This window comes from Leopardus geoffroyi, chromosome D4 (assembly GCF_018350155.1).
Source record: "Leopardus geoffroyi isolate Oge1 chromosome D4, O.geoffroyi_Oge1_pat1.0, whole genome shotgun sequence".
NCBI classification, from domain to species: domain Eukaryota; kingdom Metazoa; phylum Chordata; class Mammalia; order Carnivora; family Felidae; genus Leopardus; species Leopardus geoffroyi.
In genome coordinates this window covers 90,629,817-90,657,370 of record NC_059342.1, presented here as the reverse complement: position 1 = coordinate 90,657,370, position 27,554 = coordinate 90,629,817, and the positions used below count along the sequence as shown (strand labels likewise).

Here is a 27,554-nt window from a genome sequence, read left to right as displayed (position 1 = left end):
AGGCACCTTGTCTTTGTCTCACTGACAAACGAGGAAACTGAGGCTCAGAGTATTGAAGACTCGTCCGGTGTCACTCAGCGGGTGGTCAGGGCCCAAATCATGAGTGTCTGAGTCCCTGACCAATCAGTGCCACCCCCCCCCCCCCCCGCCGCCCAAGGGTCTCCCTGTGAACGTTCTTTACCCACTTGGCCTATCCTCCCCCTGACACCAGACATAACCTTCTGAAATCACTCTGTCTGAGGGCTTCAGAGCCCTCGGCCTCCTCTCCCTCCAGCTCCTGTCCCTGCCCTGTGAGCCAGTTACCCGGAATGCTGTGTCCCCAAGGAGGTCCTTCAGCGCCGAACTTCGTTTGCCCGAGTGCAGCCTGCTCTTGTCAGGGGACCCATCCAAACAGCTTCAAGGGGAGGCAGGTGAGGGCGCCACCTGCAGAATGTGGAGGAGCTGGGTGCACAGGAGCTGAGCCCCTTTGGGGATCGCTCCCCCGTCCCCTGGCTTCTCTCCGCCTGCGCCGGTGCCCCGTTCCCTCCGAATTCCGCTGCGTGGGAGCCGTCCTGAGCCCCTTCGCCGTATGCTCGCTGCCAGGACATAGCGGAAGGGAGGCATGGACACATTCTGCCACATGCACAAGCACTTACCAAAGCCCCGTTTCTAAGCCTGTTCCAGAGGCGCCGCCGTGTCCCATCTCCCAGTCTCTCCAGGCGCTCCGACCGCACTCCAGGCAGACACGACAGCATTCCGGAGGCAGATCTGGTGTCTCCGGACCCTCACAAATGCCACCTCTAGAATGAAAGATCCAGGCTTTTCCCCAGTGGATACTTTGGGAAGTTAGGGAAAAGCGTTTGCCCCCTCTCTCTTATGGTCCCACTCCAGGGTCCCCAGCTTGGGGAAGGGAAGGAAAGGTAGATTTCTCGCCACCTGGGCGCCTCCTTGTGCACCCAGTGCACACCCAAGGGCCCTCATCTGTGCCTGGCGGGAGCCCCCCACCCGCCCCCCTGGGGGCTGGTTCAGCCCTGACATAGCGGTCTGGGGCTGGCCTGGGAGTCCGCCTTGGCCAAGCATTTGGGGTGTGTATGGAGAAGCACCAGCTTTTTTTTTTTTTTTTTTAATTTTTTTTTTCAACGTTTATTTATTTTTGGGACAGAGAGAGACAGAGCATGAACGGGGGAGGGGCAGAGAGAGAGGGAGACAGAATCGGAAACAGGCTCCAGGCTCTGAGCCATCAGCCCAGAGCCTGACGCGGGGCTCGAACTCACGGACCGCGAGATCGTGACCTGGCTGAAGTCGGATGCTTAACTGACTGCGCCACCCAGGCGCCCCGAGAAGCACCAGCTTTTAATGATCTCGGGTCAAGGGGACACCTGGGAGGAGGTTTTCCAGGCGTCAGCTCTGGGGCCTTCAAGACTTGGTTGTAAAAACTGGGGTGTTGATTCTGGCCAGAGAAAGTTCAGAAGCGAGACAGAAGGTCAGCCGCCCTTAACTTCCTACCTGCACAGGCTGTCCCCCCTTCCCCCCCACTGGCCAGAGAAAGTTCAGAAGCGAGACAGAAGGTCAGCCGCCCTTAACTTCCTACCTGCACAGGCTGTCCCCCCTTCCCCCCCACTTACCTGCCATCGCTGGTGCTTAAGGGGCGGGGCTCTGGCTGCCCTGAGGGGGTTCAAGTTCAGCCTCTGCTTCTCCCTGCTTGTGTAAGCCAGTCCCATTCCTCCAGGAACTTTGAAACTTTCTGGGGAGATGGACATGAGCAGACCCCCAGAAGGCCGTGTGGTTAGAGCAATGACAGAGTTTGCCGTCCGGGATTATGGCGACCCCCAGCCCAGCCTGGGGAGGGTCACGGAGGGCGGCCTACAGGCAGTGGCACTTGGGCCACAGACCTGAGGGAACCCAGAGTCACTTGGGTGGGGTGGGGGGAGCATCTGGGCGGGGGCACGGGATAAGCAAGAGGGTCGAGGTAGGTGTACACATGTGGTGGGGAGCACGGGGTGGCGGGGGGAGGGCTGCAAGGCAGGCCTGGACTTTACGGAGGCCACTGGGCGGTCAGCCAGGGACTAGCGAACCTTTGTGTCCACACGGCCGGCTCCTCAGCTGAGCCCGCTGGGCTGCCACTTACACATCCTTTGTGGCCCAGTGTGCGGGCTGAGGCCCTCATTCTGTGTGTCGTCTTTCCTTTAGAAGGTGCCCAGCACCCTGCTCGTCAGACTGATTCAGGAACGTGTGAGTGAGGAGGACTGCATCAGGCGGGTAAGAAACCGCGTGGAACGGCTGGGGGGCTCCCAGGGAGAGGGGCTCTGTTACCAGATGAAGGGCAGGGGAGGGGCGTGGGTTCAGGTCCTAGCACAGAGGTGACCCGGGGCCTGCAGAGAAGGGTCAGACAGACGACCCAGAGCTCCGTGAAGCTCAGTGTGTGAATTTCACCTTGGATGGAGCCAGACAACAGGTGCAATCTAGGGTACCCATCGGGGGTCTTAGGAGAGAGCTGGCCCCATCCCAAGGGGTCACAGGAGAGCCTTTAAGCAAAGGAACGTTGTGGAAGTAGGGGGTAGTTCAGGTAACCCACGAGCCCCTGAGACCAGCCCCACAGGGAGCTGGACACTCCTGGATCCGACGGGGCAGAGGGAGAACTGGGGGTACCCCCAACTCTCTGCTGCCAGACCCAGCGATGCCAGAGGGCAGGCGTCCAGACAAAGCAGCCCATCCATGGAGGTCAACCTCCTGGGGCACAGAGGGGGTTGGAGAGGGCGGGGGGGATCTGGAGGGGCAGATGGGGGGCAACAGGAACGATGGGCACCATGGGAGGGCTTTGCACACACTGACTCCTTGGGTCTTCAGAGGAGCTCTGTTGGGTCGGTGCTATGACTCCCCCATTTTGCAGATGGGGACACTGAGGGTTGTTAAACCGTGTAGTATCCAGGCCTCTCCTCCTGGTCCACAGCTAGTCTTATTGTCTTCATGTCAGTGGCTTTCACAGAGCAAATGGTTTTAATTTTAACGAAGTCCAATTTATCCCGATTTGACCATCGTTAAAGTATTTCACTTTAATATATCTCTTGTGTGTTTCTTAAAAAATGTTTGTTTATTTTTGAGAGCGTGCAAATGGGAGGTGGGCAGAGAGAGGTGGGGACAGAGGATCCGAAGCGGGTTCTGCACTGACAGCAGCAAGCCCGACGCGGGGCTCGAACTCACAAACTGTGAGATCGTGACCCGAGCTGAAGGTGGACACTCAACGGACTGAGCCACCAGGCTCCCCTATTGCCTTCATTCTTGAGGGATATTTGTCCCCGGATTCAGAATTCTAGATCCCCAGCTCTTTCTCCTCACGCCTCGCAGGGTCCCGCCTCCTCCTGGCCAGCATGGTCTCTAGTGGAAGGACAGCCGCCCAAGCAGCGTGTCCCTTTCCCCGACTTCCTCCCAGATTGTCCTCTGCGTTCTCGGTTTCCAGCAGTTCAGTTACCACATGGCTGGCATGCATTTCTTTGGATTCGTTCTTTTGGAGATTGGTTGAGTTCCTTGAATTTGTAAGTTCACATTTTTCTCCAAACTGGGGCAGTTTGGGCCATCATTTCTACAGGTTCTTCAGGCTTTCTGCACCCATGTCTCCCTGTCTCGTGTGAACAGTAGTTCTGCGGCCCCCGCAGGGTCGCCGAGGCTCCGTTCTCTGTTTCTCTCCCCTCTGTCGCGGACCAGATTATGAGGCTCAGTGAGGCCCTCCTTTCCCGTCTCTGTTCTCCTACTGGGCCCATCCTGCGAGCTTTTCATTTGGATTGCCGTGTTTCTCGGTTTTCAAAATTCCAGTGGGCTCTTCTCGCTGTCTTCTGTCTCTGAGACTTTCTGTTTGTCCATCCGTTTACTCGTTGGAGCTTTGTTGTTATCGTCATGGCTTAAAGCCAGCCGCTTCAGACGCCTCGCTGACTCCAGCGCCTGAGTCACGTCAGCGGCGATGTCTGAGGTCTGAGACATCCGCGGCTGTCCTTGGGCTGCGCGATTCTGTATCCCGGGCGTTTTTCTTTTTGCTGTTGAGACTCTGGGTCTTGTTTGAATCCTACGGCGGGTGTTGATACTCTTGTCTTCGCGGGCAGTTGATTCATTTGGGCTCAGGCCGCCAGTTCCAGCCACCTTCTCTGTGCTGTGGTTCCCATCTGGGTTCTGTGTACAAAGGCTCTGCGAGTGCCGTGCGGCTCCCTGAGGCTCTGTGCCGTGTGTGTGCCGCTCAGTGGGGCCCGGGCAGCGGTCTGCGCCGTGGCTCGGCCCTCGATGTCTTTGGAAAGCTGTCTAGGGTCAGACCCTTGCACGCACAGCTGGGAGGGAGCCCACGAGTCCATAGACGTCTTTATTTGGTTGCTTTCCTGAACGCCTCGCTCTGCCATTTCCATGGTAACGCCCAGTTCCCTGGTGCTCCTCTTTTCGGTCCTCTGGCCAGAAAGCGGGGACTTTATTTGTCCCACTCTGCCACAGTCTTCCCGTGACTGCACCTGAGACTGGGGCCAAGCGGCAGGAGGACAGAGAGGGAAACATTACCGGGGCTTTGTCCGGGTCTCTAGGGACTGCAGAGGAAAGGCCCTCCGCCCCCTCAGGGTTTCGGGCACCTGTGGGTTCCCCGTGGCACCCCTACCGCAGTAGGCTTGCCTGGGGCCTGGGGTGCGAGGAAACAGGAAGGAGAAACACACAGAGATCTCCCCGCCGTCCGAGTGTCAGGAATCCCCCCTCTCACCGCCCAGGTCGGGTGTGAGGGCCCCTCCTGGCCTTCTCTCGGGCCCTCCCTGTCACCTGTGCTCAGTTTCAGGCTGCCCAAAGGCCGGGTGGGGGTGCTGGTTGGGTGGTATTTTGAATTCTGTTCTTCCTCCCCAGTTCACCTACTACTGTATACTTTTCTGATTCCTCGAGTAGCCGCCGCATGCATGCTGCCCACCCATCAGAGCTGCTCTCAGAAGGAGTGAGCGGGCGGACTGTGCCAACCTCATCGTGCCCAGAACATGGCTTACATGCCTGCGTTGTTTTAATGTGCGTGTATCTGTACACATTCTCTCTCTCACTCGCTCGCTTAAAAATTCATTGAGAGGCCCAACTCTGGAAAGATCCCCGGGCACCTCTCCAGCGTGCTGGTGAGCAAGCAGCAGTTCTCACACTTGGTCACACTTGGTCACGGCTTGGTCTGCACGGTCCTCGGCCCTGTGAGTCGAGACCACGAGCCACAGATCAGCTGCAGTCTGGGTTTCGAAAGCTGGTCTGCACAGTGTGTTTTCCTCAGACCTCAGCTTGTTCCCAGTCAGCTGATGGTCTCCTGCTGCCTGGCTGAGGCCAGTGCCCCAAGTTCAGAGGCCATTCTAAACTGCAGATAGACGAACGTTTTCCAGAAACGCTTTGTGGGCCGTATGGCCTCGTGTTGGAACTGCTCAACTCTGATGTAATGTGGAGGCAGCCATACGTGGTACAGAGATGAGAGGGCACGGTTTGTCCCAATAAAACTTTATTTACAAAAATAGGCAGCAGGCGGATTTGGCCCGGGACTCCTAGTTTCCGGACCCCTGTTCCAAGTGCTACTGTCACACCGTTATGAAAAACGCTTTTGCCTTCTCTCTTCGTTTCCAAATAAAAAGCAAACGTCCCCCCTCGTGCACCAGGGACCCCGCCCTTCATTCCCTAACTTCCCTGAGGCTCTGTGTCCACCGCCCTGTCTGATCTGGCCCCTTCCTCTGGGGCAGGAGCAGTGAGGTTTGGGGGTCATGTGGCCCCAGTGAGCCAGGAGGAACTAAGGCGCTAGAGGAGGAAAGTGAGACAGGACCCGGGCTCCGTGTCCAGCCTGGAGGGAGGGGGCCTTCATTCCTCCAGACCCAGTTCCCACCCCCACCCCCTTGGGTTAGGTCTCAGCGGAGGCCGGCCTCAGTTTCTTCTTCCCAATAGGCCTGGGGGCAGCCCTTCCCCGGCCCAGTCCTGGTCCAAGCACCAGCCTCCCTCCTGCCCTGCCTGCTGCCTTCTCTCAAGGTTCTCCCTCCCACCCCTCCCCAAGTGAAATAAAGCCTCCTACACACACCCCCCAACACACAGCAAACTTCCACCTTCCAGCAGTGCTAGAAGAAAGGCCCCTTAGCCATAGGCTCATTTGAAGACTTGTCACCTGCTCCCAAGCCCATCTGGCTCAATTCCCCCTGCTCCAGTCAAGTGCCTTGTTGCAGGCACCATGTGGTTTTTGCTGCTGGACCCTTTCCCTCTGCCTCAGCCCCCCACGAGCAAGGGGGTCCCTTGGTCTGGAGCTCACCAGCTGCAGTCGGATACGGCCTTGCGTGCCCAAAGGAGGGCCAGCTGTCAGAAGGGCCGTGAGGGCCACTAGCCGGGCCAGGAGAGCCAGGTTGTTACAGAAACCTCCAGAGATGGGGCCGGCGTGGTCTGTGGAGGGGCTGTCTTGGCGGGGGGCGGGGAGGGAGGGTGGCAGGCAGAACGAGGCCCGGACCCCCCTTCATACCAACCTCAGATCGGTTCTTCTTAAAACTGACCCATCAGTCGGTCACCCTCTCAAAGGTTCCCTCTCTTTTATCTGGGAGGTGCGGAAACAGTCATTTGTCAGGAATAAAGGGGGAGGGGAGGGCCTCCTAAGTGACTAGAAACGGGCCGGCACTTTCCGGACAAAACGCTCTATGCCTTAATCCATAATTGATAATGAGTTTGCCAAGTCAAATTAAACTCTTACATTGCAGATCACCAGGCTGGAAGCGTTCAGGTCTGTTTCTCTCTTCCCGCTTCAGGGCCAAGCTGCTTCTCTACTGCTTAGGGCCGTGCTGGCCCCGTTTGGCCGAATGTTGGGCGTTACTCCTTGGGCATGAGCGTACCCGAGTCACTGGGACTGGGACCTGGCCGCGGGATGGGGGCTGCGTTTAAGAGAGCCAGAGACAGCCTTGCACGTGGGGCTGGTCCAGGATGCTGAGAGCTTCTGGAACCAGGGCGTGGTAGCTGTGGAAGGGAGTAACCCTTGGGTTCCTACCCCAGGAATCTCACTCGCCCTGAGCGATGTGGCCTCCTCTCGAGCCACAACTGCTCCCCGGCCCAAAGGCTGTCCCGGTGGGGGCAGCTCTGTGGTGGTTCTCGGCATCAGCAAAGGCAGGCGGCAGTATCTCCCCACACCCCCTTAAGATTTCCTTTTTTTTTTCTTTTTATTAAAAAAAAATTTTTTTTTAATATTTATTTATTTCAGAGACAGAGAGACAGAGCACAAGCAGGGGAGGGGCAGAGAGAGAGCCAGAGACAGAATCTCAAACAGGCTGCAGGCTCTGAGCTGTCAGCACAGAGCCTGACGCAGGGCTCGAACCCACGAACCGTGAGATCATAACCTGAGCTGAAGTCAGACACTTAACCGACTGAGCCACCCAGGCGCCCCTCTTTTCTTTTCTTTTCTTTTTTTTTTTAATGTTTACCTATTTTTGAGAGAGAGAGAGAGAGAGAGAGAGAGCGCGCGTGAGCGAGTGGGGCAGGGGCAGAGGGAGGGGGACAGAGGATCCGAAGCGGGCTCTGCGCTGGCAGCACAGAGCCTGACACGGAGCTCGAACTCGCAAACTGTGAGATCATAACCTGAGCTGAAGTTGGATGCTCAACCGACTGAGCCAGCCAGGACCCCCCAGATTTCTTTTTAAGATGCTTACGATGCCACACCACCTCATGATCCAGGAGCTCGAGCCAGAACTGCCATGTCCTGGCTGTTCTGCTCCCGGGTCAAGAGTGTTCACTTCCCCTGGCTGCCTTGGTGCAAGAGAGGCCCGGAGCCCCCCAACCCAGCTGACTGCGAGAACAAGAAAAGACCCCGGGTCTGGCAGGCAGGTCGGCAGACTCAGCTTCTCGACTCAGACCCTCCTTTTGGCTTCGGGCCAGGCTTTACCCAACCCAATCTGAAGACGTAGAAACGTTATTTTGTGTAAGTTATTTTCGTAAATTACTGCCTGTTTCTGGTGCATAAGCGTTCAACCTGGAATTCAGAAGTGTGGAATTGTGGGGTTCGGTCACTGGGTGCGTTCCCCAGGGGAGATAAACCACCTTGAACTATGCCTCGGAGATCCGGGCACTGGGTCCGGACACAGGCTCCAGCCGGACCGGGCTGCTTTGTTCATATCGCTTTTCATTTGTGTGTTTTTTAATCTCCGTAAGTCACGAAGTCATGGCTTCTGGGGCAAAGCTGGTGCTTCTCACTTCTGTGACTTCAACTGCACATCCCAATCTTGCCCTCAGTGACCCAGGTTAGTCTCTGAAACACGCATGTAACTTCTATAAACCCTCTTGAGCTTACCTAAAAGTTTGGTCTGCCCAGCACCTGCAGTGTGGACAGAGCGTAAGACCAGGCATCCCTGGTCCTCGCCAACAGCCGCCACCATCACGAAGATGGCAATGATATTTACTATTAGAGTTGTCGGTTAGTTCTAGCGTAAGTGAGATTATTATGAGTTCTGTTGTACCGTACGACTCTATCGTGCATAATGAATACTCTTGGCTGATTTAATACTATTGATTTGGTATGTATAATGATTTTAGTGATATCGTTGTTACTGTGTTGGTGATGGTGGTTGGAGGGTGCCTGGACTGCAGCGACTTGGGGCGCCTGGCCTGGCACCTGGCCCACAACACCACACCGCAGGGGCACAGGGCGCCTCTGCAGTGAGGCCGTCGACGGAGATCCCCGATGGGAGCGGAGGGCGGAGGGCCGCGTCCGTGACCTCAGGCATCCTGACAGCAGCCTGGTAGAGGAGGCCCTGCCCTCACTGCATTTAGGGCTGCAGAGGCTGAGGCTTGCAGACGTTGTGTGCCCTGCCGGGGGTCCCACGGCCCGTCCCAGAACAGAAGCGCAAACGCGGAGTTCTGCTGTTGGCCACTGTCTTCTTGGCTCCCCAGTGCACGCTGTGTCCCCCCACTTCACGAGGCCTGCCGCCCTTGTCCGTGAACGGCCAGGCCCAGCTTCAGCTTCGAAGCCCCTTCCGGCCTTTGCGTTCTGATTCTGATCCCGTCCAAGCCATTGTTACCTGCAGCGCAGAGAAATATCTCCTTTAATTTGTTTTAAAATTCCTTCTGAGCTTCAAGGGGCATTCCGTACCTTTTTCATCTCTTCCCGGCGGAGACAGGACTTCAAGAACAAGAGGTGAGGCTTCTAATTATGTGCTTTGGTTGTTTGGAAACAAAACAAACCCTCATCCAAAATAAACAGGCTTTCTTGCTTTTAGGGGAGAAAAATGACACATATGCATATTCATTTATATGGTAATTATTATTATTTAGCTACACAGGGACTAGAATTGGTAATTTAGAGCACAAAAAGGAAGCAGGGAATAGTGTTCAGGGAAAAGTAATGCGATCATAACCCATCAGGATTCTGTAGTTAATGTTGGGGGTTTTTTCTTCTCTTTTCCCTTTTTTTGGTCTAATGCAATCTCTTTGAAGAATCTCTTTGAAGTGACCAGCAAATGCGTTGGAGAAAGACAAATTAGCACTTTGTATTGGAACGGTGAAAAGGACATGGGCTCTATCTGTTGGGGACCCATGGCCTTTCTTTAGGGACAGCCACGTTCTAGAAGTCCGAGAGCTCTTCAGGCAACATCTCTGAGGGCGGAGGGAAGCTGAATGAGGCGGCGAGTTCAGGAAACGTGGAGGAAAAGGCTCTAACACCAGAGAGATTACAAGCCTTTTCTTCTCCAGAGCCATAGTGCTCTCCCGGGTTTGGCTTACTGAGGTCCCTTTCCTTCCTTGGGGACCTAGCCCCTCCCCACAGCTACCCTGCTTGCTTCCCGGCCCCTTCTGCATATCGCTGCCTCAGGGATGGCTTCGAGAAAATGAACAAATTCATTTCTCGACTGCAGTACGTTCAGACGGCTCAACATTCCAAAGGCGCCCAAGTCCCCTCAGCCGCCGGCTCCCTTCCTGGAGGCAACTGATGTGAACACTCCCTCGAAAGGATGTTTATATTTTATACCTAGAGAAGTGTTTGTCTACTTAAAGCAAATGTTACGGCGTCCTCCACCTCTGCGCACCCCTGCTGCTCTCCAGCCTTCTCGGGCGTCCATCCTCAAAGCGCTGGAGGCCTGGGCCTGCCCGCTGCCCAGCTCCGTCCCTCTGCTCCTCTCGTGTCCGCTGCCTTTCACCCCTCCTCCAGCTTCACCTGTGTGGCCCCCTCTCGGGGTCTCCGCACACTGCGCGTGGGGCGTAGACCCTGGGGGGGGGAACTCCCGGTGGTTTCCCTCCCCCTGGTGTCCGTGACCGTGTAACCCCCACCTTGAGTGGGAGCAGGTCCAACAGAAGAGGGCAGAGGTGAGGAGGGGTCAGTCCCATGATGATGTTACATTATCTGAGACTTCGTCCGAGTGGACCAGAGAGACAGAGTCTCCTTACTGGCTTGGAAAGTCAGCTGCAGTGTTGGAGAGGCTCACGAGGGCAGCCTCCAGCCCGCGAGAAGCCAGGGCCCAAGTCAGCCATACGGCAGCACGGGAGGGAATTCTGCCAACGGCCAGAATGAGCTCAGAGGCGGGTTCCTCCTCTGTCGAGCCTCCAGATGAGAACGCAGCCCGGCCCCCACCTTGACTGCTGCCCTGTGAGGCCCCCGCAGAGAACCCGGCTGAGCAGCGATCAGCTCCGAGCCCGGGAAATATTCGCAAAGTGAATGAATGAGAGAATGCCGCTTGGGTGATTCCCCCAGTCTGTACCCAGGGAAGTGAAATCTTATCCCAGCTGGCTGGTGGCCCAGGGAGGGAAGGTGCTTAAAATACAATGTGACTATGCCGTCCAGTCTGAACAGGTTTCAGCAACAGGAACATATTTGTCCTAAGGCTTCTCTGGGGAGGATATTTGGATTGTTGCCCTGGCTTGGTTTACGTAACTTGTGGAGACTGTTTAGTGACGTTCCTCATCACATCTTCAAATTGTTTTCCGTTATCAGTGCTTTCAAATTCCACATTTGGCCGTGGCCCCCTACAGCTTGTCGAGTTCAACTGCTGCACCCCCAGGGTGGTGTTGCGCCCCGAGCCTCCGGGGTTCAAGGTTTGAGGACCATCTTCCAATTCAGTCTTGGTGCCCTGTGCACAGACTTCCTGTGTCTTCCCTCATCATCCTTTTAATCGACTAGAATGAGGGTCAGCCAACGGGGCACTTGATTTAGAAAAAGTTTTTTTAAATGTTTGTTTAGTTTTGAGAGACAGAGACAGAGCATGAGTGGGGGAGGGGCAGAAAGAGAGGGAGACACAGAATCCGAAGCGGGCTCCAGGCTCCGAGCTGTCAGCACAGGGTCTGACGCGGGGCTCGAACTCACAGACCGTGAGATCATGACCTGAGCTGAAGTCGGACACTCAACCGACTGAGCCACCCAGGTGCCCCCAGGACACTTGATTTTAAAGTATTGAATAAAGGCATATCATAAAAGTGCACCATATGGAGGGATTCCAATTCATTTTACCATTTTTTAAAAACAGTGTCTTTATTTTTTTTTAATTAATTTATTTAGAGAGAGAGAGAGCACACACACACACACACACACACACACACACACACACACACGAGTGGGGGAGGGGCAGAGAGAGAGGGAGAGAGGGAATCCCAAGCAGGCTCCTGGATGTCAGTGCAGAGCCCGATGTGGGGCTCGAGCTCACGACCCCAGCATCATGGCATGAGCTGAAATCAAGAGTCAGATGTTTAACCAACCGAGCCACCCAGGCACCCCGCTTTCTGTGAAAGGTTTTAGACAGGATGATTTCTAAAGACACTGTTTTAGGGGCGCCTGGGTGGATTCTCTCCCTCCCTCTCTCTCTCTGCCCTTTCCCTGCTTGTGTGCACGTGTGCACACTCTCCTTCTTAAAATCTGTAAATAAACTTAAACAAAAAATCTTTTAGGGGCTCCTGGGTGGCTCAGTCGGTTGAGCGTCCGACTTCGGCTCAGATCATGATCTCACAGTTCGTGAGTTCAAGCCCCACGTCAGGCTCTGTGCTGACAGCTCGGAGCCTGGACCCTGCTTCATATTCTGGGTCTCCCTCTCTCTCTCTCTGCCCCTCCCCCGCTCATGCTGTCTCCATCTCTCAAAAATAAATAAACATTAAAGAAAATAAAAAAAAAAATCTTTTACACAAGGAGAAACTGAGGCCCAGATGGAAGAAGGGACTTAGCCGAAGTCAGAGCCACTATCACACCGAGGTTCTCGGCCACCTGGCTGCCGGGCCCAGCTCGGGCCAGGGTCTCTGCTGTTGTGCAGACCCCTGGACAAAGGCGTTTTTGTGTCATCAGAACCAGACTGAGTTGGGAGACCATGGGTGAGAAAATCCTGGCTAAGAGACCAGGGAGAAATGTCGTGATGTGTGGTCACCTTCCTCCCACCGCTGTGCGTTGGAGACAGAAAGGCTGGAAGCCGATGACCCTGGCTTGTCAGACGGTGGGAGTTGATCACCCAGGAAAAGGCAGCAGCCTCCGAGCCTCAGAGGTGACTGATGGGCCCCGCAGATGGCTTGTGTCCGCCTCTGCTGGCCGGGCCTGTCCCTGGCGGGTCTGGGCCGGTGAGCCAAGGGGACCCGGTGGGGGGAGAGCCACGCGGGCCTCAGCACAGGCCTGTGTGAAGCTCCTGAGGTCGCAGGTGGGCCGCGTGGGCCCCGGGGGCCGCGGTGCACCATCTGCGAAGCTGGGCTATCTCGCTCTCCCTGTCGAATGAGATCTCCAAGCCAAGGGCTCAGCCCTCGGCTCTGAGGTCCACTTGGGCAGGTGAAGAGGCTTCTCTCACGCAAGGTGAGTGGCTGGAAACAGATCACGCACGGACGGGCCGGAGAAGGCTGCTGCTGCTTCCTGCTTCACTTCGTTGGAGTCCCGTGCGCCTCTGGGGCCGGCTCGTGGCCCGCCGGCACAGCGTGCGGTCAGAATCATTACTCGAGTGAGTCCTGGGACATCCTCACAGCCCGCACGGATGAGAATTAGCAGTCTTTTGAATGTAAGGCCGGAGGAAAAGAAAAAAATCAATGGAATTTAAAAACCAGCTGGAGTCCGTCTCCTACTTCTGTCCACGTGCGTTGGTTTTTCTCTGATTCTGTGAGCTTGCACTGGGGATGAGTTCTACCCCCTGGAGGTTAGGACTAGCTCGAAAGGTGGTACGGCGTGAGGCCGAACGTAAGCCAAGTTCGTAGAACTCGGGCAGAGACCTTTAGCATGAGCGAGACAGGGCTCGGGCCCCCTCGGTGCCCAGCTGGCGGTCGGTGCCCTGCTCAGTCGTGTTCTGTGTCGCAGCCATGATGCTCAGAGCCCCAATCCGAGGGGAAGCCACCCTCTGACTAAGGGAGACCAGACCTCGGCATCCTTGCATCCGCCCCTGGTGCACCGAACGGGGGCCCGTGGGGACAGCACGCCTGTCGCCCGGGTCACTGAGTCCAGCCGGCTCTGCTCAGCCCCCAGCAGTTGGTCAGGTCTTCCTAGTGCGCCCACCAGATGCCCGGAGTGGAAACCCGAACACGTCCACGGGGGCGTGTGTTATCTCCCTGGGATGTAATCAGGCCTCGACTTCAGTGAGCTCAAAAGACACGGACTTGCCCTGTGACTCATCGGGCCTGTGGTCTCGTTGTGGTAAAGATCAGGAAGCATAAAAACGAAGGCCCGAATGAAGCCGCAGCACAGGCAGCAGAGAGCAGAACTGGTCCCTCAAGATACAGACACAAGTAACGGTTAGCCAGTCCTTAGCAGCACACGATACGTTCCAGACACTGTGCCAAGCCGGGAGGCATCTTCTCCCGGGAGCCACACAACTGTCCTACGAAGGGGTCAACGACTAAGACTCACGGGCACCCACCGTGCGCCACGCACGGCCTGCTTTCTGTCGCGTCGGGGACAGAAGGGAACAAAGGACGTGGTGCCCGCTTTCGTGGACATGTGGTGGGCGGTGCAGGTGGGGGGTAAGTGCTGCCGTCCTCCCACCCGACGGGAGAGGAGGCCGCGGCACCAGAAATCCGCTGCCGATCCCAAGGTGGGAAACGTGTGTTACCTAAAGGAAAACAGACCTTCCAGAACGTCTGCAATCATCTCCCTCCTTGAGCTGAAGAGTGTCCTCGTCAAAAGCCAGACTCTGGCCACACTCGCCATGTCCCTGGTCGCGGGGAAGGTCCACGGCGCTCACCGGAAGAGGCTCACACCCCCGGCCCCACACCGACCAGCCCTGTGCCAGGCCCGAGGTGGGGGGTTTACTGCACATAAAATGCAGAATTACACTCTGTGTTCCCAGACTGACCTGGTTTTCTTTTCTTTATCCCCTTTAGCGTCACGGAGGCTCTCAGTTAAGAGAGGAGGGGTCGGTGCGGCATACTTTTGGCCGCGGAACCAAAAGTTTAAAGTTGACTTGGCAGATTTCTGGAGCCTTTTTCCTCGTCCCTTTTTAGGCACAGATTTATGCCTCCCTGCCCATAACGCGAGTCAGTATTTATGGTGGAGACGCTGGCAGAGTAGAGGAACCTGAGTCTGGTCTGCAGAACCACCGGCTGTTTGTTTTATCTGTCCTTGTGGTGTCATCGGGCTGGCATTAATCGCCCGGCTTTCACCCTCTGACGGGAGGAACACAGGACTTTCTTGCCATTGTGTTGACACTCGCGGGTTTATGGATGTCACTTGCATCCTCTGAGGAGCGCGGTTTTATTGATCAACAGCTCTGCTGAGGCCCGGGGCCGTGTGCTCCTCGAACACAGACACGGTTAGGATCGCAGGGCGTCGGAGGGGCGGCCCAGCCTCCACTCAGAAAACTTACGGTACGCGTCACGGTGAGGCAGGGCTCCGAGGAGGGCCGGTGAGTGTACCCTCCGGGATCCCTCATCTGGGGGATGTTTCCGGACCCTCAGTTGAGGCCGTGCTTGGCCAGGTGGCCGGGTGGCGTGCCTCAGGGCCCGTTAATGGCACGCGTGGCCCAGCTGTCTGCAGGCCCAGCCCGTGACGGTCCCTCTCACGGTTGTTGGGAGGAGAAGCGGGTGGCAGGGATGCGGCACCGAGTCTGATGCTTGGGCGGCCGTAACCCTGGAGCAGCAGAGAGTGTCGAGAGGCACGGTGGTGTTGGAAACAGGATCGGACGGGGGACCAGCGGGACGTCACCTGGGGCAGGTGGAGCGCTGATTCGGAGGTGGAGCGGAGCCGGAAACGCCGGCCGGGGGGCCAGAGCAGAGGGCGGCAGCCCCTCGTGTCCTCGGGCCCTCGGCCGGCCGCCCACTAGGAGCAGCGTGGTGCGTGCCCGAGGCTGGGACGCGCTGGGCACCGCCACTCCTCCAGCACCTGCCAGATGCCGTGCTAGCTCTTTGTGTGTGTGTCGTCGCATGCGGCCCCCAACCCCAGCAGGGCGGGCGCTTCCCAGCACGCCTGTCTTGCAGAAGAGGAAACAGTCACATGGTTGGGAGACGGGGGTCCCGGGGTGCCCAGCTGGCTCATTACCATTAGCCGATGGGATTCGAAAGAAACGCGGAAAGTCGCGTGGGTGTGAGCGGGCACGTATTCACTACCCCCAATTTTAATTCTAAACAGACTACTTAAGCGGGGGGAGGGGGAAACCTGGGGGGCTCCGTCGGTGAAGCGTCTGACTTCGGCTCAGGTCCCGATCTCACTCACAGTTTGTGAGTTTGAGCCCCCGCGTCGGGCTCTGTGCTCACAGGGCGGAGCCCGGAGCCTGCTTCCGATTCTGTGCCTCCCTCTCTCTCTGCCCCTCCCCTATTCATGCTCTGTCTCTCTCTGCCCCTCCCCTGCTCATACTCTTTCTCAATAATAAACATTAAAACAATTTTTTTAAATATACTACTTGTAACACTAACTACAAATCAGAGTATTGGACAGAATACAAGAGCGAGTGCGTATCCCGTTGGCATGCCTGTCATTTATTGAGACTTTGTGGCGCCCCCCAGCATCTGGTGAATTCTCATTCTCTGAAGATATAACGGGTTTTCTCACACTTCCCTTTGCAACAACTGGCCAAGCGGGGCTTTTCCTGGAGGAGCGGCAGGGGGTCCAGTCTCTGGAAGCGAAAGGTGGAGGATGAGGACCCTAGAGGAGAGGAGTTCAGGAAGATGGGGAAGAGGAAGAGTGGCCCCAGCCTCCGGAGGGTTGAGAAGTGAGCGGAGGGAGAAGGCTGCGTTGACTGGGACACAGGGAGTAAGGGTGGGAGGGCGCTTTCGTGAGGGAGTGACCCGACGCAGGGGAGACGGAAGGACAGGGGCCAGCAGCACTGGGGATGGGGTGCCGGAGCCTGAGGGACTCCTCGTGCAGGCTCCCAGTGTCGCCCAGGGTGCTGCCTCCTTGTGAGATCTGGAACGAGCTCTGTGAAGTCACCCCTTTGCGGATTCAGCCTCTCTCAGTCTTGTGGGAATGCAGCTTCCCTGGCGCCCCGATTGCGGTCAGGGGAGAGAAAGGAACTGGTGTGTGTGAAGTGCCTACTGCCACTCGCACTCTGCTGTCACACTTGCCATCGGCGACCTCGTGCAGCCGTTTCAGTGATTTTCCCTGTAAGGGGGTTCTTACCGCCCCCACTTTACAGATGAGCGCACTGAGGCTCGGGGCTGGGTAATTGAGGCTACAGGACCGCGAGGTAGGAGCCACGATCTGGACCCGGCCGTGGCTCCCTCCGTGGCCAGTGCTTTCCCTGCCCGCGGCCCTGATGGGCAGCATGGGGGTCCCAGGACGAGGGGAGAGCTCCAGCTTGAGGGGAGGCGGGAACCGAGGGCTGTCTGCTTCGGTGTGGGGCTGTGCCTGGTTCAGTGAACTTGGCACGGAGAGGAAGAGGTGAGGTCGGAGGAGCCGTTTGGGGTCTGGACGGGGGACACCGCAGTCCCTGAGGGTGAGCCCCGGGGGGCTCTGTGCACTCGACCGTCATGCTGTGCTTGGGAGTTCCCCGGAGAGGAGTCATTCTAGTTGTTGATCAGACTTGGGGTCCTTGTCAGCCCCTCCTGCCCCTTGGTGGTGGGGGGGGCGCCCCTTCCTTTCCTGATCTCAGAGAGCCGGCAGGGGCGCAGGACAAGAAACAAGATGCGGGACTGAAAGTAAGTGACGCTGTGATGCTCAAAGCACGGGAGAGGTGAGTCAGTCACTGGTCCTGTGGTCACTGGTCCTGTGGAGGCCTGCTTTTCCTGCATGATTATTAATAACGTGCTATTATTCACCCTTAAATGTCTTTGTTAGACCATAAATCTTTTTTGTAACGTTTATTTATTTTTGAGAGAGAGAGAGCACGCGCGTGTACGGACGAGTGGGGGAGGGGCAGAGAGGGGGGGACAGAGGATCTGAAACGGGTTCCGCGCTGTCAGCACAGAGCCCGACACGGGGCTCGAACTCACGAACCACGAGACCATGACCTGAGCTGAAGTCGGACACTCAACCGACTGAGCCACCCAGGCGCCCTGTTAGACCATAAATCTTACACTTGCCCTACGTAGAGGTCACCTGGTCTGTTTCCTCTCGATTCACAGATGACGTTCAAGGCCTTGCACAGTCACCAGTCAGAGGGCCAGCTGGGAAAAGCAATGAGTAAGACAGACTTGGGGCAGTCGGTTAAAGAAGCCGGTGACGGTTCACCCCCAGGGGCAGGCCCGCTGACTTTTCCAGTATGGAAACACAGGGTGTGTGTAAATACCCGAATGAATGAATGAATGAATGGATGGGGGAGTGAATGAGTGAATGGATCTTGCCCCATCGTAACAACGTGATGATTGTTTGCACATGTGCTGGACCCCAACCTGCGGTCCCGTGTGGCTCCTGCTCATCCTTGGGGAGGGCCCCCGGCCCGGCGATGGCAGATGGCCTCGAGTGCTCTGGGACGGGTCTGCCGGCGCCGAGACCGCTCACCGGACTCCCCTCGTTCTAATCCAAACGTGTTTTCCTCATATCGTCTTGAACTGGACCACTTTCCTCAGGTCACATCCAGAATGTCAGTTATTCCTGATTCCGAGAGACCACCTTTCTAAATTATCTGTATTAAGTTCTGCAAACTTACATAGGATTCCTTCTTGCGGGTAGGTAGAGAAAAAGAACATAGCTCATCTCTCTCAGAATTATAATGCTAATATATTATAATATAATATAATTATAATGCTGAAGCCGGCCCGTTCTTTGTTGCCAGGCACCGTGCCTTGTTTTGTGGGTACTTGCTTAGAGTCCGTATTTAAGTATCCCAACAGCTACGGGCTAGACTGCGGTTACTGCCCCACTTTGCAGATAGGAGAGCAAGGCCAGAGGGATTGAGGTGACTGGTTGGAGGTCATTCAGCTGGCAGTGGCACAGGCCGGTTCCAAAGCCCCTACGTTTCACCCTCCAGATAATCTGACATCCTAAAGGGCAGGTCTCATTTTGGAGGAGGTGGGACCACACCTCGGACGTGCCATAAAGTGTTTAAGCGGAATGGCCCCATTAACTGGATGTGGTTGGATTACCCATTTCATTTGTTTCCAACCATGGCCGCTGTGTCTGCACCTGAGAACGAGATGCTATACCCCGAAGTGAGTTATGTCTCTAATGGGCTGCCTCGGTGACATCCCAGCCTCGTGGGGGGGGGAGGGGGGGGTGGAATGGGACTGGTCCGTCTGGGGACAGAACAGGGTGGTCTTCAAACTGGGTTTTCCTCTGCAGGGGATCTTTGGGGGCGCCAGGGACATTTAACGTAAATTCGACTTTAAAATACCTTTTTTAGCTATTTGGGAACAGTCGCGTCTGTGCTGTCCCAGGTTTTAACCCCCTGGAGCTCTCTGGCTTTTCACCTGCAGACCTAGGACTACCAGCTGGCCCGGATCCGCATGTTTGTGTGAAATGCCACGCTTGTGTCGCTGATGAACAACGGTGGGATGGACACTGTCGGTTATTTAGAGCGGTGGCCCCCGCGTGCCCCTTTGAGCACGTGCCCTGCTGCTAGGCCGTGCACAGAAGCCCGGGGCACGCCTTGCTGGAGGCAGGGCCGGCCAGGAGGAGCGAGTTAAGGAACGACCTGCTCTGCTGCATGCGTATACTTGAATGCGGTCAGGAATGCCAGCAGGCACTGCATATTGTTTGAGGCTCAACTTGGAAACAAAAATCCTCGCCGGCCGTCTTTCGGGTGAGCTGGATACGGAAGGCGTCCTAAGAGTACACGGCAGACCGAAGGTGCCCGTGGTTTTGTATAAACCAAAGGAACTGCTACTGAGGCAATTCGATTCCAGCTTTCGTCCGTTCATCAAAACGGTCTTCCTGTTCTCTCGGGTCGCCTTTGGGACACGTCAGTTTCCCAAACTCGACCTTCTCAGATGCATTTCTTTCTGGCTGGTGCCATCTCTCCTTTCTCCTTCTTTTATATGTTGGGAAATCACATAATATTTCATTGGGGAAAAAAAAAACAAAAAACGAGGGGTAGCTGGTGGGCCTGTGGTGATCTTTTGATGCTTCCCCTGGTTCAGACTTGGAGCTGAGTGAATCTGATTCGCCAAGTCCAAATCTGCAGCCTCAGATCGCCCCCTCAGGACCGTGAGGAATCAGCACTCGGCTCCAGGGACGGTCTGGTACGGTCTCCACTTGGAGCAGGGAGCCGGCAAGGGGGCCTCCCAGGGGGAGCACACCGCTCTGGTCTTTGGTGGAGAGGGGAGGGGAGCGGGGGACGATGCATCGGAGAGGCAGAGGGCCCGGAGGGCGGGCGTTTTACCGCGCGAAGTTGCTAATTGTGCTTTAATAATAGTCAGGAGGGCAGAGAAGGCCAGTGTTCACACAGAGCAGGACAGCCCGCTCCGCGTCGGGCCGCGCTCCGCTGGGCCTCGCCAAGTTCCCCAGGCTGGCTGGCTGCGTTCGCTCCCTTTTTTTTTTTTTCTCATCCGTGACATCTGCTCGGTGCTTGTCCCTCCTGTGATACCGTACCCCTCGCAGCTGTGCAGACCTCCGGCTCTGTGCTGGTGCATGGGGTGCCCTGAGCATACGGCCTTTTTGATGTGTGATAAAACAGAACCGAGCCACGGGGGTATGGCGAGCGAAGGCATCAGAATATCAATTAACCTGCTCTGAACAAAGCTGCGGCTCCAGAGCGGAATAGACATTTCACTGAAGTGTCAGGAAGACGGATAATGTATTCTAATTAGGGACTGACGGATACCTCCGCGCTCAGCCACTCCTGGTAGTCGGACCCACAAACCTAACGAGCGTGTGCCATCGTGGCACCGGCCGGGCGCTATTTACTGATTTATGACTTCTTGCTTTGCCAGAGTCGGTGGCCATTTAGTTGCTCTCGGCCAAAATGGCAGTGTCCCTCCCCCCCCCCACCTACCCCCCGAAAGCGTGGTCCATTTTGCAACTGGGTAGTTGCCCACATCTGTATAAATGCAAGAGCTCAGTGCCCCGCCCGGGGTTTCCATCTTGAGGACGCCCAGGGACCTACACCCTGTCATATGGAGGCCTCGGTCACCACCCTCCCTTCCCGGGGAGGACTGACTGGGGTTCCGGGGGGATGAGGAATCACCATGGCTGCCTTTGCCACAGAGCGCGTGCGTGCTGCCCTAAGGGGTCCCTTGAGGACCTTAGGACCTGGGTGATCACACCATCCCCCTGAGTCTTGGAGAGCAACCCCGGGGAGCCGGTGGCCTGGGGTTCCCTTCAGAGCCCCCCCCCCACCCTCTTTTAAAAATGTCACATCCGCCCCAGAATGACGCACAAGTGAGGCCAGGCTAATTAGGGAGATGTTCCTCATTTTGCTACACTTTTCCTGTGTAATTGGTAGGCCCGCTCTCTTCCAGCGAGAAGTCGGTGAGAGCTGTTCCCCTGAATAGTTCTAAAAGCTCTGGACCACATACTGATATCAGCTGCAATTTATGGGCGAGATGATAATGATTGCTCGGTAATGCAATATTAAACGCCGAGGTCTTTCTCGGTGCTGAGCAGAGCCGGAGCTCCAACCTTCTCCCAGCTTCAAAAAGGAACTCGAAACGGTCCCCAGCACCCCCCTGCCCGGCCCCGTACCAGAAGAGGCGATCGGTGGGCCCCCAGCCCCTACCCCCCCCCCCCCAAATAAAGAAAAACTGAGGGGGTCTGAACGTAGCTCAAGTTCAGAAAATTTTGGTTTGGCTTCGAGAGCCGCGAGCCGGGAGCTCGCAGACGTCGCGACTCCCGACTCCCATGGCAGGTGCACATCTGAGGTGTTTGTTCTTCTTAAGGGCCGCAGCCCGGCTCTAGGCCGGCTCTAACAAGGACTTGAGGGAGCAAAAGGCTGTTAAAATTTTTTCTGCACTTTTGCTTCATTAGTTCTAGAAACCCGGGTTCCGGAGGCTGAGCGCTTTCCTGCATAATTTAAGAAATTAATGAAGGCATGCCTGATTTTTTTCAGCACTCTTTACTCTGTAAATTTGTTTCGCTTTTTTTTTTTTTTTTTTTTTTTTTTTAACTGTCAGCGGAGGCCTTTGGAACCTAAATATTTTAATATTGAAGAAATGCAGGCCCTTTTCTGGTTAGCTCCGTTTTTAGGAACACGCGGTGTGGTGGAAATCAGGTGTCATGGGTTGTAAAGGACCTTGAGTCTGAGTTCACCCCCCAAAGTCCACCCTCTGACCTTCAAGCAACCAAGTTCTCCTGATGACACGGGGGAGGGGGAGGGTCTCTGGCGGGGGTCCCCTCCTGAGAGCCAGTGTCAGAGACTGTGGCTTTCCGGGGTGGCCACCTGACCCCCTCGCTGCTGAGTGGAGGCTCCAAGGGTTTCCTGCTTTGTTTCAATTCTTCCAAAGCTCACTTTGTATCGGGACATCAGATCGAAGCCATTAAAAAGTGTGTGTGGGTGTGTGTGTAACTCTAGACTCCCAGGACTTGAAAGGACTTCAGAAGTTGTTGAACGTGAACATTGCTGAGGGACATAAAACAACAGTTTAGACAAAAGGGAAGATAAGGTATTGATACTGTGAGACTGTCAACTCTTCATGAATTTATTTACACATTTAATGTCATTCCAGGGGTGCCCAGCTGGCTCGGTCAGTGGAGCATGTGACTCCTGATCGCAGGGTCCTCAGTTCGAGCCCCACGTCGGGCGTAGAGATTACTTTAAAAAATTTGTTAAAAAGGGGCGCCTGGGTGGCTCAGTGGTTAAGCCTCCGACTTCAGCTCAGGTCATGATCTCACGGTCTGTGGGTTCGAGCCCCGCGTCGGGCTCTGTGCTGATGGCTCGGAGCCTGGAGCCTGCTTTGGATTCTGTGTCTCCTCCTCTCTCTGCCCCTCCCCTGCTCATGCTCTGTGTCTCTCTTTCTCAATAATAAACATTAAAAACATTTTTTTTAAATGTGTTAAAAAAATTTTTTTATGTTTATTCATTTTTGAAAGACAGAGAGAGACAGAGCACAAGCAGGGGTGGGGTGGGGAGAAAGGGGGACACAGACTCCGAAGCAGGCTCCAGGCTCCAGCCGTCAGCACAGAGCCCGACGTGGGGCTCGAACTCACGAACCGTGAGATCATGACCTGAGCCCAAGTCGGAAGCTCAACCGACTGAGCCACCCAGGCGCCCCTAAAAATTTTGTTTTAAATGGTATAAGGATGATTCAAGAGTCTACGGGCAGGAAGATGCCAGAGCCAGCATCACATCAGCATTCAGACAGTGACAAAAATGGTATTCAGAGGGGAAATGACAGGCTGTTTCACAGATGAGATTGGCCCAGTTGGTGAGCCACAAGGAGATCAGTCCACAGCATCATGGCATTTTCAAAATAAAATGCGCCTCTACTGAATGTTTAAATGTAAGGAGTAAAATCGTAAAAGGACACAATTTATTATTTTTTTATTTAAAAAATGTTTTTAATATTTATTCATTTTTGAGAGAGAGAGAGAGAGAGTGTGTGTGTGAGCAGGGGAGGAGCAGAGAGAGGGGGAGACACAGAATCCGAAGCAGGCTCCAGGCTCTGAGCTGTCAGCACAGAGACCAATGTGGGGCTTGAACTCACAGACCGTGAGACGGTGACTTGAACCAAAGCCAGACGCTTAACGGACTGAGCCACCCAGGTAGCCTGAGAGAACATAATTTAAATGCAAGTGAATATTTACGGGCCTCTGCCGTGAGAAAGGCCTTTTTGCACATCCATACAACACCAGATCAAGAAAAGGCTGTTAAATTTTTTTTTTTTTTTTGCACTTTTGCTTCATTAGTTCTAGAAACCAGGGTTCCGGGGGCTGAGTGCTTTCCTGCATAATTTAAGAAATTAATGAAGGCATAGAGGCACTAGTTGACTTGGCCAAAAATTTATGTGGTAAAAAACAGCCCCCCCACACAAAATTTAGAAAGTCAAAGACAATCTGCAAAAAATATCGGCAACATTGTTTGCCTCAAAGGGTCTGTGGTAGTGTGTGCCAAAATAGGTGCATTCTTCTTATGTAAAGAGCTCTTGTGAATAAATAAAAGGACGAAACCCCAAGAGGAAACTCGCTAGATCGTATGAATTGACATTTTGCAAAAGAAAAAAAAATTCAATTACCGATAAACATGTGGAAAAAATATGGAGCCTCACTAACGATCAAGGAGACGTAAATTAAAGCAGCAATGGAGTACTCTACTTGGCTGGACAGATTTTCCCCCCAAGATAATGCCCGACATTGACAAAGATACAGGCAACAAGTGACCTGCTATTGATTCCTACGCTGGTCAGGGCAGTTCTGTAGAGCAACATGGCGGAATGTGTCAAGTCACAAAAGAGGGTGTTGACTGTTAGAAATCTATTTCCAGAATATTCTGTGTGCCTCAGGATACACTTACAGCGTTTTTAAAAATAATGGTGAAAAACAGGACTGAAACGAAATCAACAACAATATGGGATTGGTTAACGTTTGTCAGGTCAGTTCACCTCATGCCCGGCAGCTGTGGAAACTTCCGGAAGGGGAGCATTGTGTCACGTGGGAAAATGTTCCAGAAATGTTTTTGCTGTATGAAAAGTACAGGCCACGAGATAGTATGCACAGTGTGATTCCTTTTCCTGCCAGGAAAAAGATGCCAGCCACTGAAGGCTGGAAGGAGCTACAACAAAGTGTCAACAGTGGCTATTCTGGGCCGGTGGTGTTACCAGTGACTTGGCATCCTCCACATCACATCCAGCAGTCGTGTGTTTCTTTCACAACTGGACTTACATGGTTCATAAAGATAAATGTTCTAGGGGCGCCTGGGTGGCGCAGTCGGTTAAGCGTCCGACTTCAGCCAGGTCACGATCTCGCGGTCCGTGAGTTCGAGCCCCGTGTCGGGCTCTGGGCTGATGGCTCAGAGCCTGGAGCCTGTTTCCGATTCTGTGTCTCCCTCTCTCTCTGCCCCTCCCCCGTTCATGCTCTGTCTCTCTCTGTCCCAAAAATAAATAAACGTTGAAAAAAAAAAAAAAAGTTTAAAAAAAAAAAAAAGATAAATGTTCTAGACCAGATCCCTCACTGTATGTACCCAGAAGGGGTTGGAGCCTGAGGGATTTCAGCCCTGGAACAAGTTAGCTACAGAACAGTAACTTGAACTCAGTTCGCTTACTGCTCCAAGATTTGGGGCTTGTTCTTAAGAAAAGTGGGGTTTTGTTTGGACTCAAGCGATTCCTTCTCCCAGGATCTCTCATCCGAGAACCTCTCTTTAAGAAAGAGGGGCTCCTGGGGGGTTCAGTCTGTTGAGTGTCCGACTTCAGCTCAGGTCACGATCTCGTGGTTGGTGAGTTCGAGCCCCGTGTCGGACTCTGTGCTGACAGCTCAGAGCTTGGAGCCTGCTGCGGATTCTGTCTCTCTCTCTCTGTCTCTCTCTCTCTCTGTCCCTCCCCGCTCATGCTCTGTCTCTTGCTCTCTCAAAAATAAACATTAAAAAAAATTTTTTTAATAAAAAAAAAAAAAAAGAAAGAATCCACAATGTGGAAAGAGCCATAGGCACAGCACCATTCATCACAGCGTTATTTATGATGGCAAGAATCACTAGCAGTTGAAATGTTCTGTCGTGGGCGTGTTTAAGCGACCGTGACATGTTCATTGGGCAGAATGTGGTAGACACTGAAAATGGTGGCAATGGGCAGGCGTGCCGATTTGAGAAAGTGCTCTGGTGGCTGTGAGGTGTGATGGAAAAAATTAGGACACAAAATATGTATGTTGTGATTATGGTCACAAATGTAGGATTCAGAAGGGAATATAATAGGGACACCTGGGTGGCTCAGTTGAGTGTGTAGTCACCTTTGGCTCAGGTCATGATCTCAGGGTTCATGAGTTCCAGCCCCGTGTCGGGCTCACCGTTGTCAGCGCAGGGCCTGCTTGGGATCCTCTGTCCGCCCCTCCCACTCTCTCTCTCTCTCTCTCTCTCTCTCTCTCTCTCTCTCTGAAAATAAGTAAACATTAAAAAAAAAGAAGGGAATATAACAATACAAGAGTACTTGTTAAGGTGGATGATGTGGCTATCAGAAACATTTACTTTCTTTTGTCTTAAAAGTTCCAGTTTTTTAAAATAACACTATCATATTCCTTTTATAATTCCAAAAAAAAAAAAAAATCTAAATAGTAAAGATAGATGAGTACCTCTCAATTTTCTGCCTAGGGCTGGATTCTGGATGGCATTCCTGAAACTCGGGAGCAGGCCCTGATGATCCAGACCCTCGGGATCACCCCCAGACACGTCAGTGAGTAGCCTGTGGCTGTCCCCAGACCCCAGAAGGGAATGCCCTGCTCTGTATTGCCCACTCCCAGTGCCCCCCCCAGCCCTGCGCCAGCCAGGACCCAGCAGGAAAAAGGACAGCACAGTTGAATTTTATAAAGCTAAAGGCCTTTGGGGATCGCTCTCAGAAAAATGGAGTTTTAGGGCTGCCTGGGTGTCTCAGTCAGTTAAGCGTCCAACTTTGGCTCAGGTCATGATCTCACGGTTCATGGGTTCAGGCCCCACGTTGGGCTCTGTACGGACAGCTCAGAGCCTAGAGCCTGCTTCGAGTTCTGTGTCTCCCTCTCTCTGCCCCTCCCTCACTCATGTTCTGTCTCCCTCTCTCTCTCTCTCAAAAACATTAAAAAAAAATTTTAAGTAAGATAAATGGAGTTTTGTTTTGACCCTGGTGGTTCCTTGTTCCGGGAATCCCACCTCTGAGAAGCTCTCTTTAGGAAATAATCCAAAATGTGGCAAGAGCATTCCCACCAAGACGTTGCTCATCGCGTTGTTACCGTGAAAACTGTTAGAGGAGACGTTCAAGTGTGGGCTGTCCGCTGGCCTGAGACTGTGCCTTCGCGGTTGGGTGCTGAGCAGACCTCTCTAAGGGAACGTCGGGGGTGGTCGTTACATAGCAAGAGAGACGCAAGACAGGTTATCAGCCCCCGAGATTCCAGTGTCTGGGACCCGCCGCCCAACCTGCCTGGTTGTGCTCTCTCCCTTCTCTGTCCAGTTGTGCTGAGCTCTCCAGACACCGTCCTGATTGAGAGAAACTTGGGGAAGAGAATCGACCCTCAGACGGGAGGTAGGACGTCTCCACCCCCTGCCCGCTCCATGGGGTTTCAGAGGTGTTCAGTGATCGGTTGGAGTGACCGACAGCCCCACCCCCCATTTACTGAGCCCTTCTCCGCTCGGGGTGCCCGCAGAGGGCCACACGGGGGCCGCACAGGCGGGCACGTGCTCCAGTGTGGCGGGCTGGGCTAGACCCGTGGGAGATGGTAAGCCCCGGCCCGGAGGAGTCGGGGCAGCAGACAGACCTGGGTTTGTGGACTCTGGCCCCGCCCCTTTCGAGACTCGGTTTTCTCACCTGGACACGGGGTGACCCGTGCCTTGTGATCGGATGGCTGTGAAGACGAGCGTGTGCGGGTGGGGTCCGTCAGAGTGCCCGGCTTGGAGCACGTGCTCCGAAGTCGTGGCCTCCCTTCCCGCCGTGCTGAGAACCCTCGGCGTTTTGTTATCGTTAACAGAGACGTCAGAGCAGCTCCGGAGGCAAAGCGCATCCGCACGGCTCCGGGCGGGCTCCCAGGCTTCGGCCCCCTGGACGGCAAGCCCCCCGGCCAGATACCCTGGTGGCCTCGGCGGCCCCCCGCGGGTGACTCTAACCACGCGCCTGTCCCCTTGCAGAGATTTATCACACCACCTTTGACTGGCCCCCCGAAGCGGAAATCCAGAACCGGCTGGTGGTGCCAGAGGGCATCTCAGAGCTGGAGACGGCACGGAAGCTGCTGGAATACCACAGGAACATCATCAGGATCCTTCCGGCTTACCCCAAGATCCTGAAAGTCATCAACGCCGACCAGCCGTGCATGGACGTCTTCTACCAGGGTAAACACACAGGCGGTGGGTTTCCCGGGCACCTTGGCCGTCCGTGACCCTCCCGTCCTAGGGTCCCTTAATGTGGCAGTGATGCCAGGGACCAGGATGTGCCGGAGACCCTGGGAGTCAAGTCCTGGACGGCCTAGGTTCCCTGGGCTAATAACGTTCTACGATCGGCATGGCCAGCAGATTTGATAATGAGGGGGTGGGGCGGGAGGGACAACGGGGGCAAGAAGTTTGGCCCTGGGGGTGAGGGGGAAGGAAGAGAAAGTTTGTAAAAATTAAAACAGACATGCGCACAGAACCCACGGCCACCGCGCGCACACACACACACACACACACACACACACACACACACACACACAAACCGGGCAACACAACTCAGGGGTTGTGAGTCCATGCAGAGCAGGGGAA

At 54.8% G+C, this 27,554-nt stretch overlaps 1 protein-coding gene across 6 annotated transcripts in view; it reads left to right on the top strand.

The window, feature by feature from the left end:
• Positions 1-27,554, top strand: part of AK8 (adenylate kinase 8) — a 132,571-nt gene that overhangs the window by 21,181 nt on the left and 83,836 nt on the right. For 5 of the 6 annotated variants that reach the window (XM_045467365.1, XM_045467364.1, XM_045467361.1 and 2 more), the window contains 4 exons: positions 2,170-2,238; positions 25,449-25,530; positions 26,278-26,349; positions 26,949-27,149. In XM_045467365.1, the coding sequence (XP_045323321.1) occupies positions 2,170-2,238; positions 25,449-25,530; positions 26,278-26,349; positions 26,949-27,149 (424 nt within the window). The remainder of the gene's footprint in view (positions 1-2,169; positions 2,239-25,448; positions 25,531-26,277; positions 26,350-26,948; positions 27,150-27,554) is intronic. The other variant, XM_045467362.1, reaches the window with a different exon arrangement.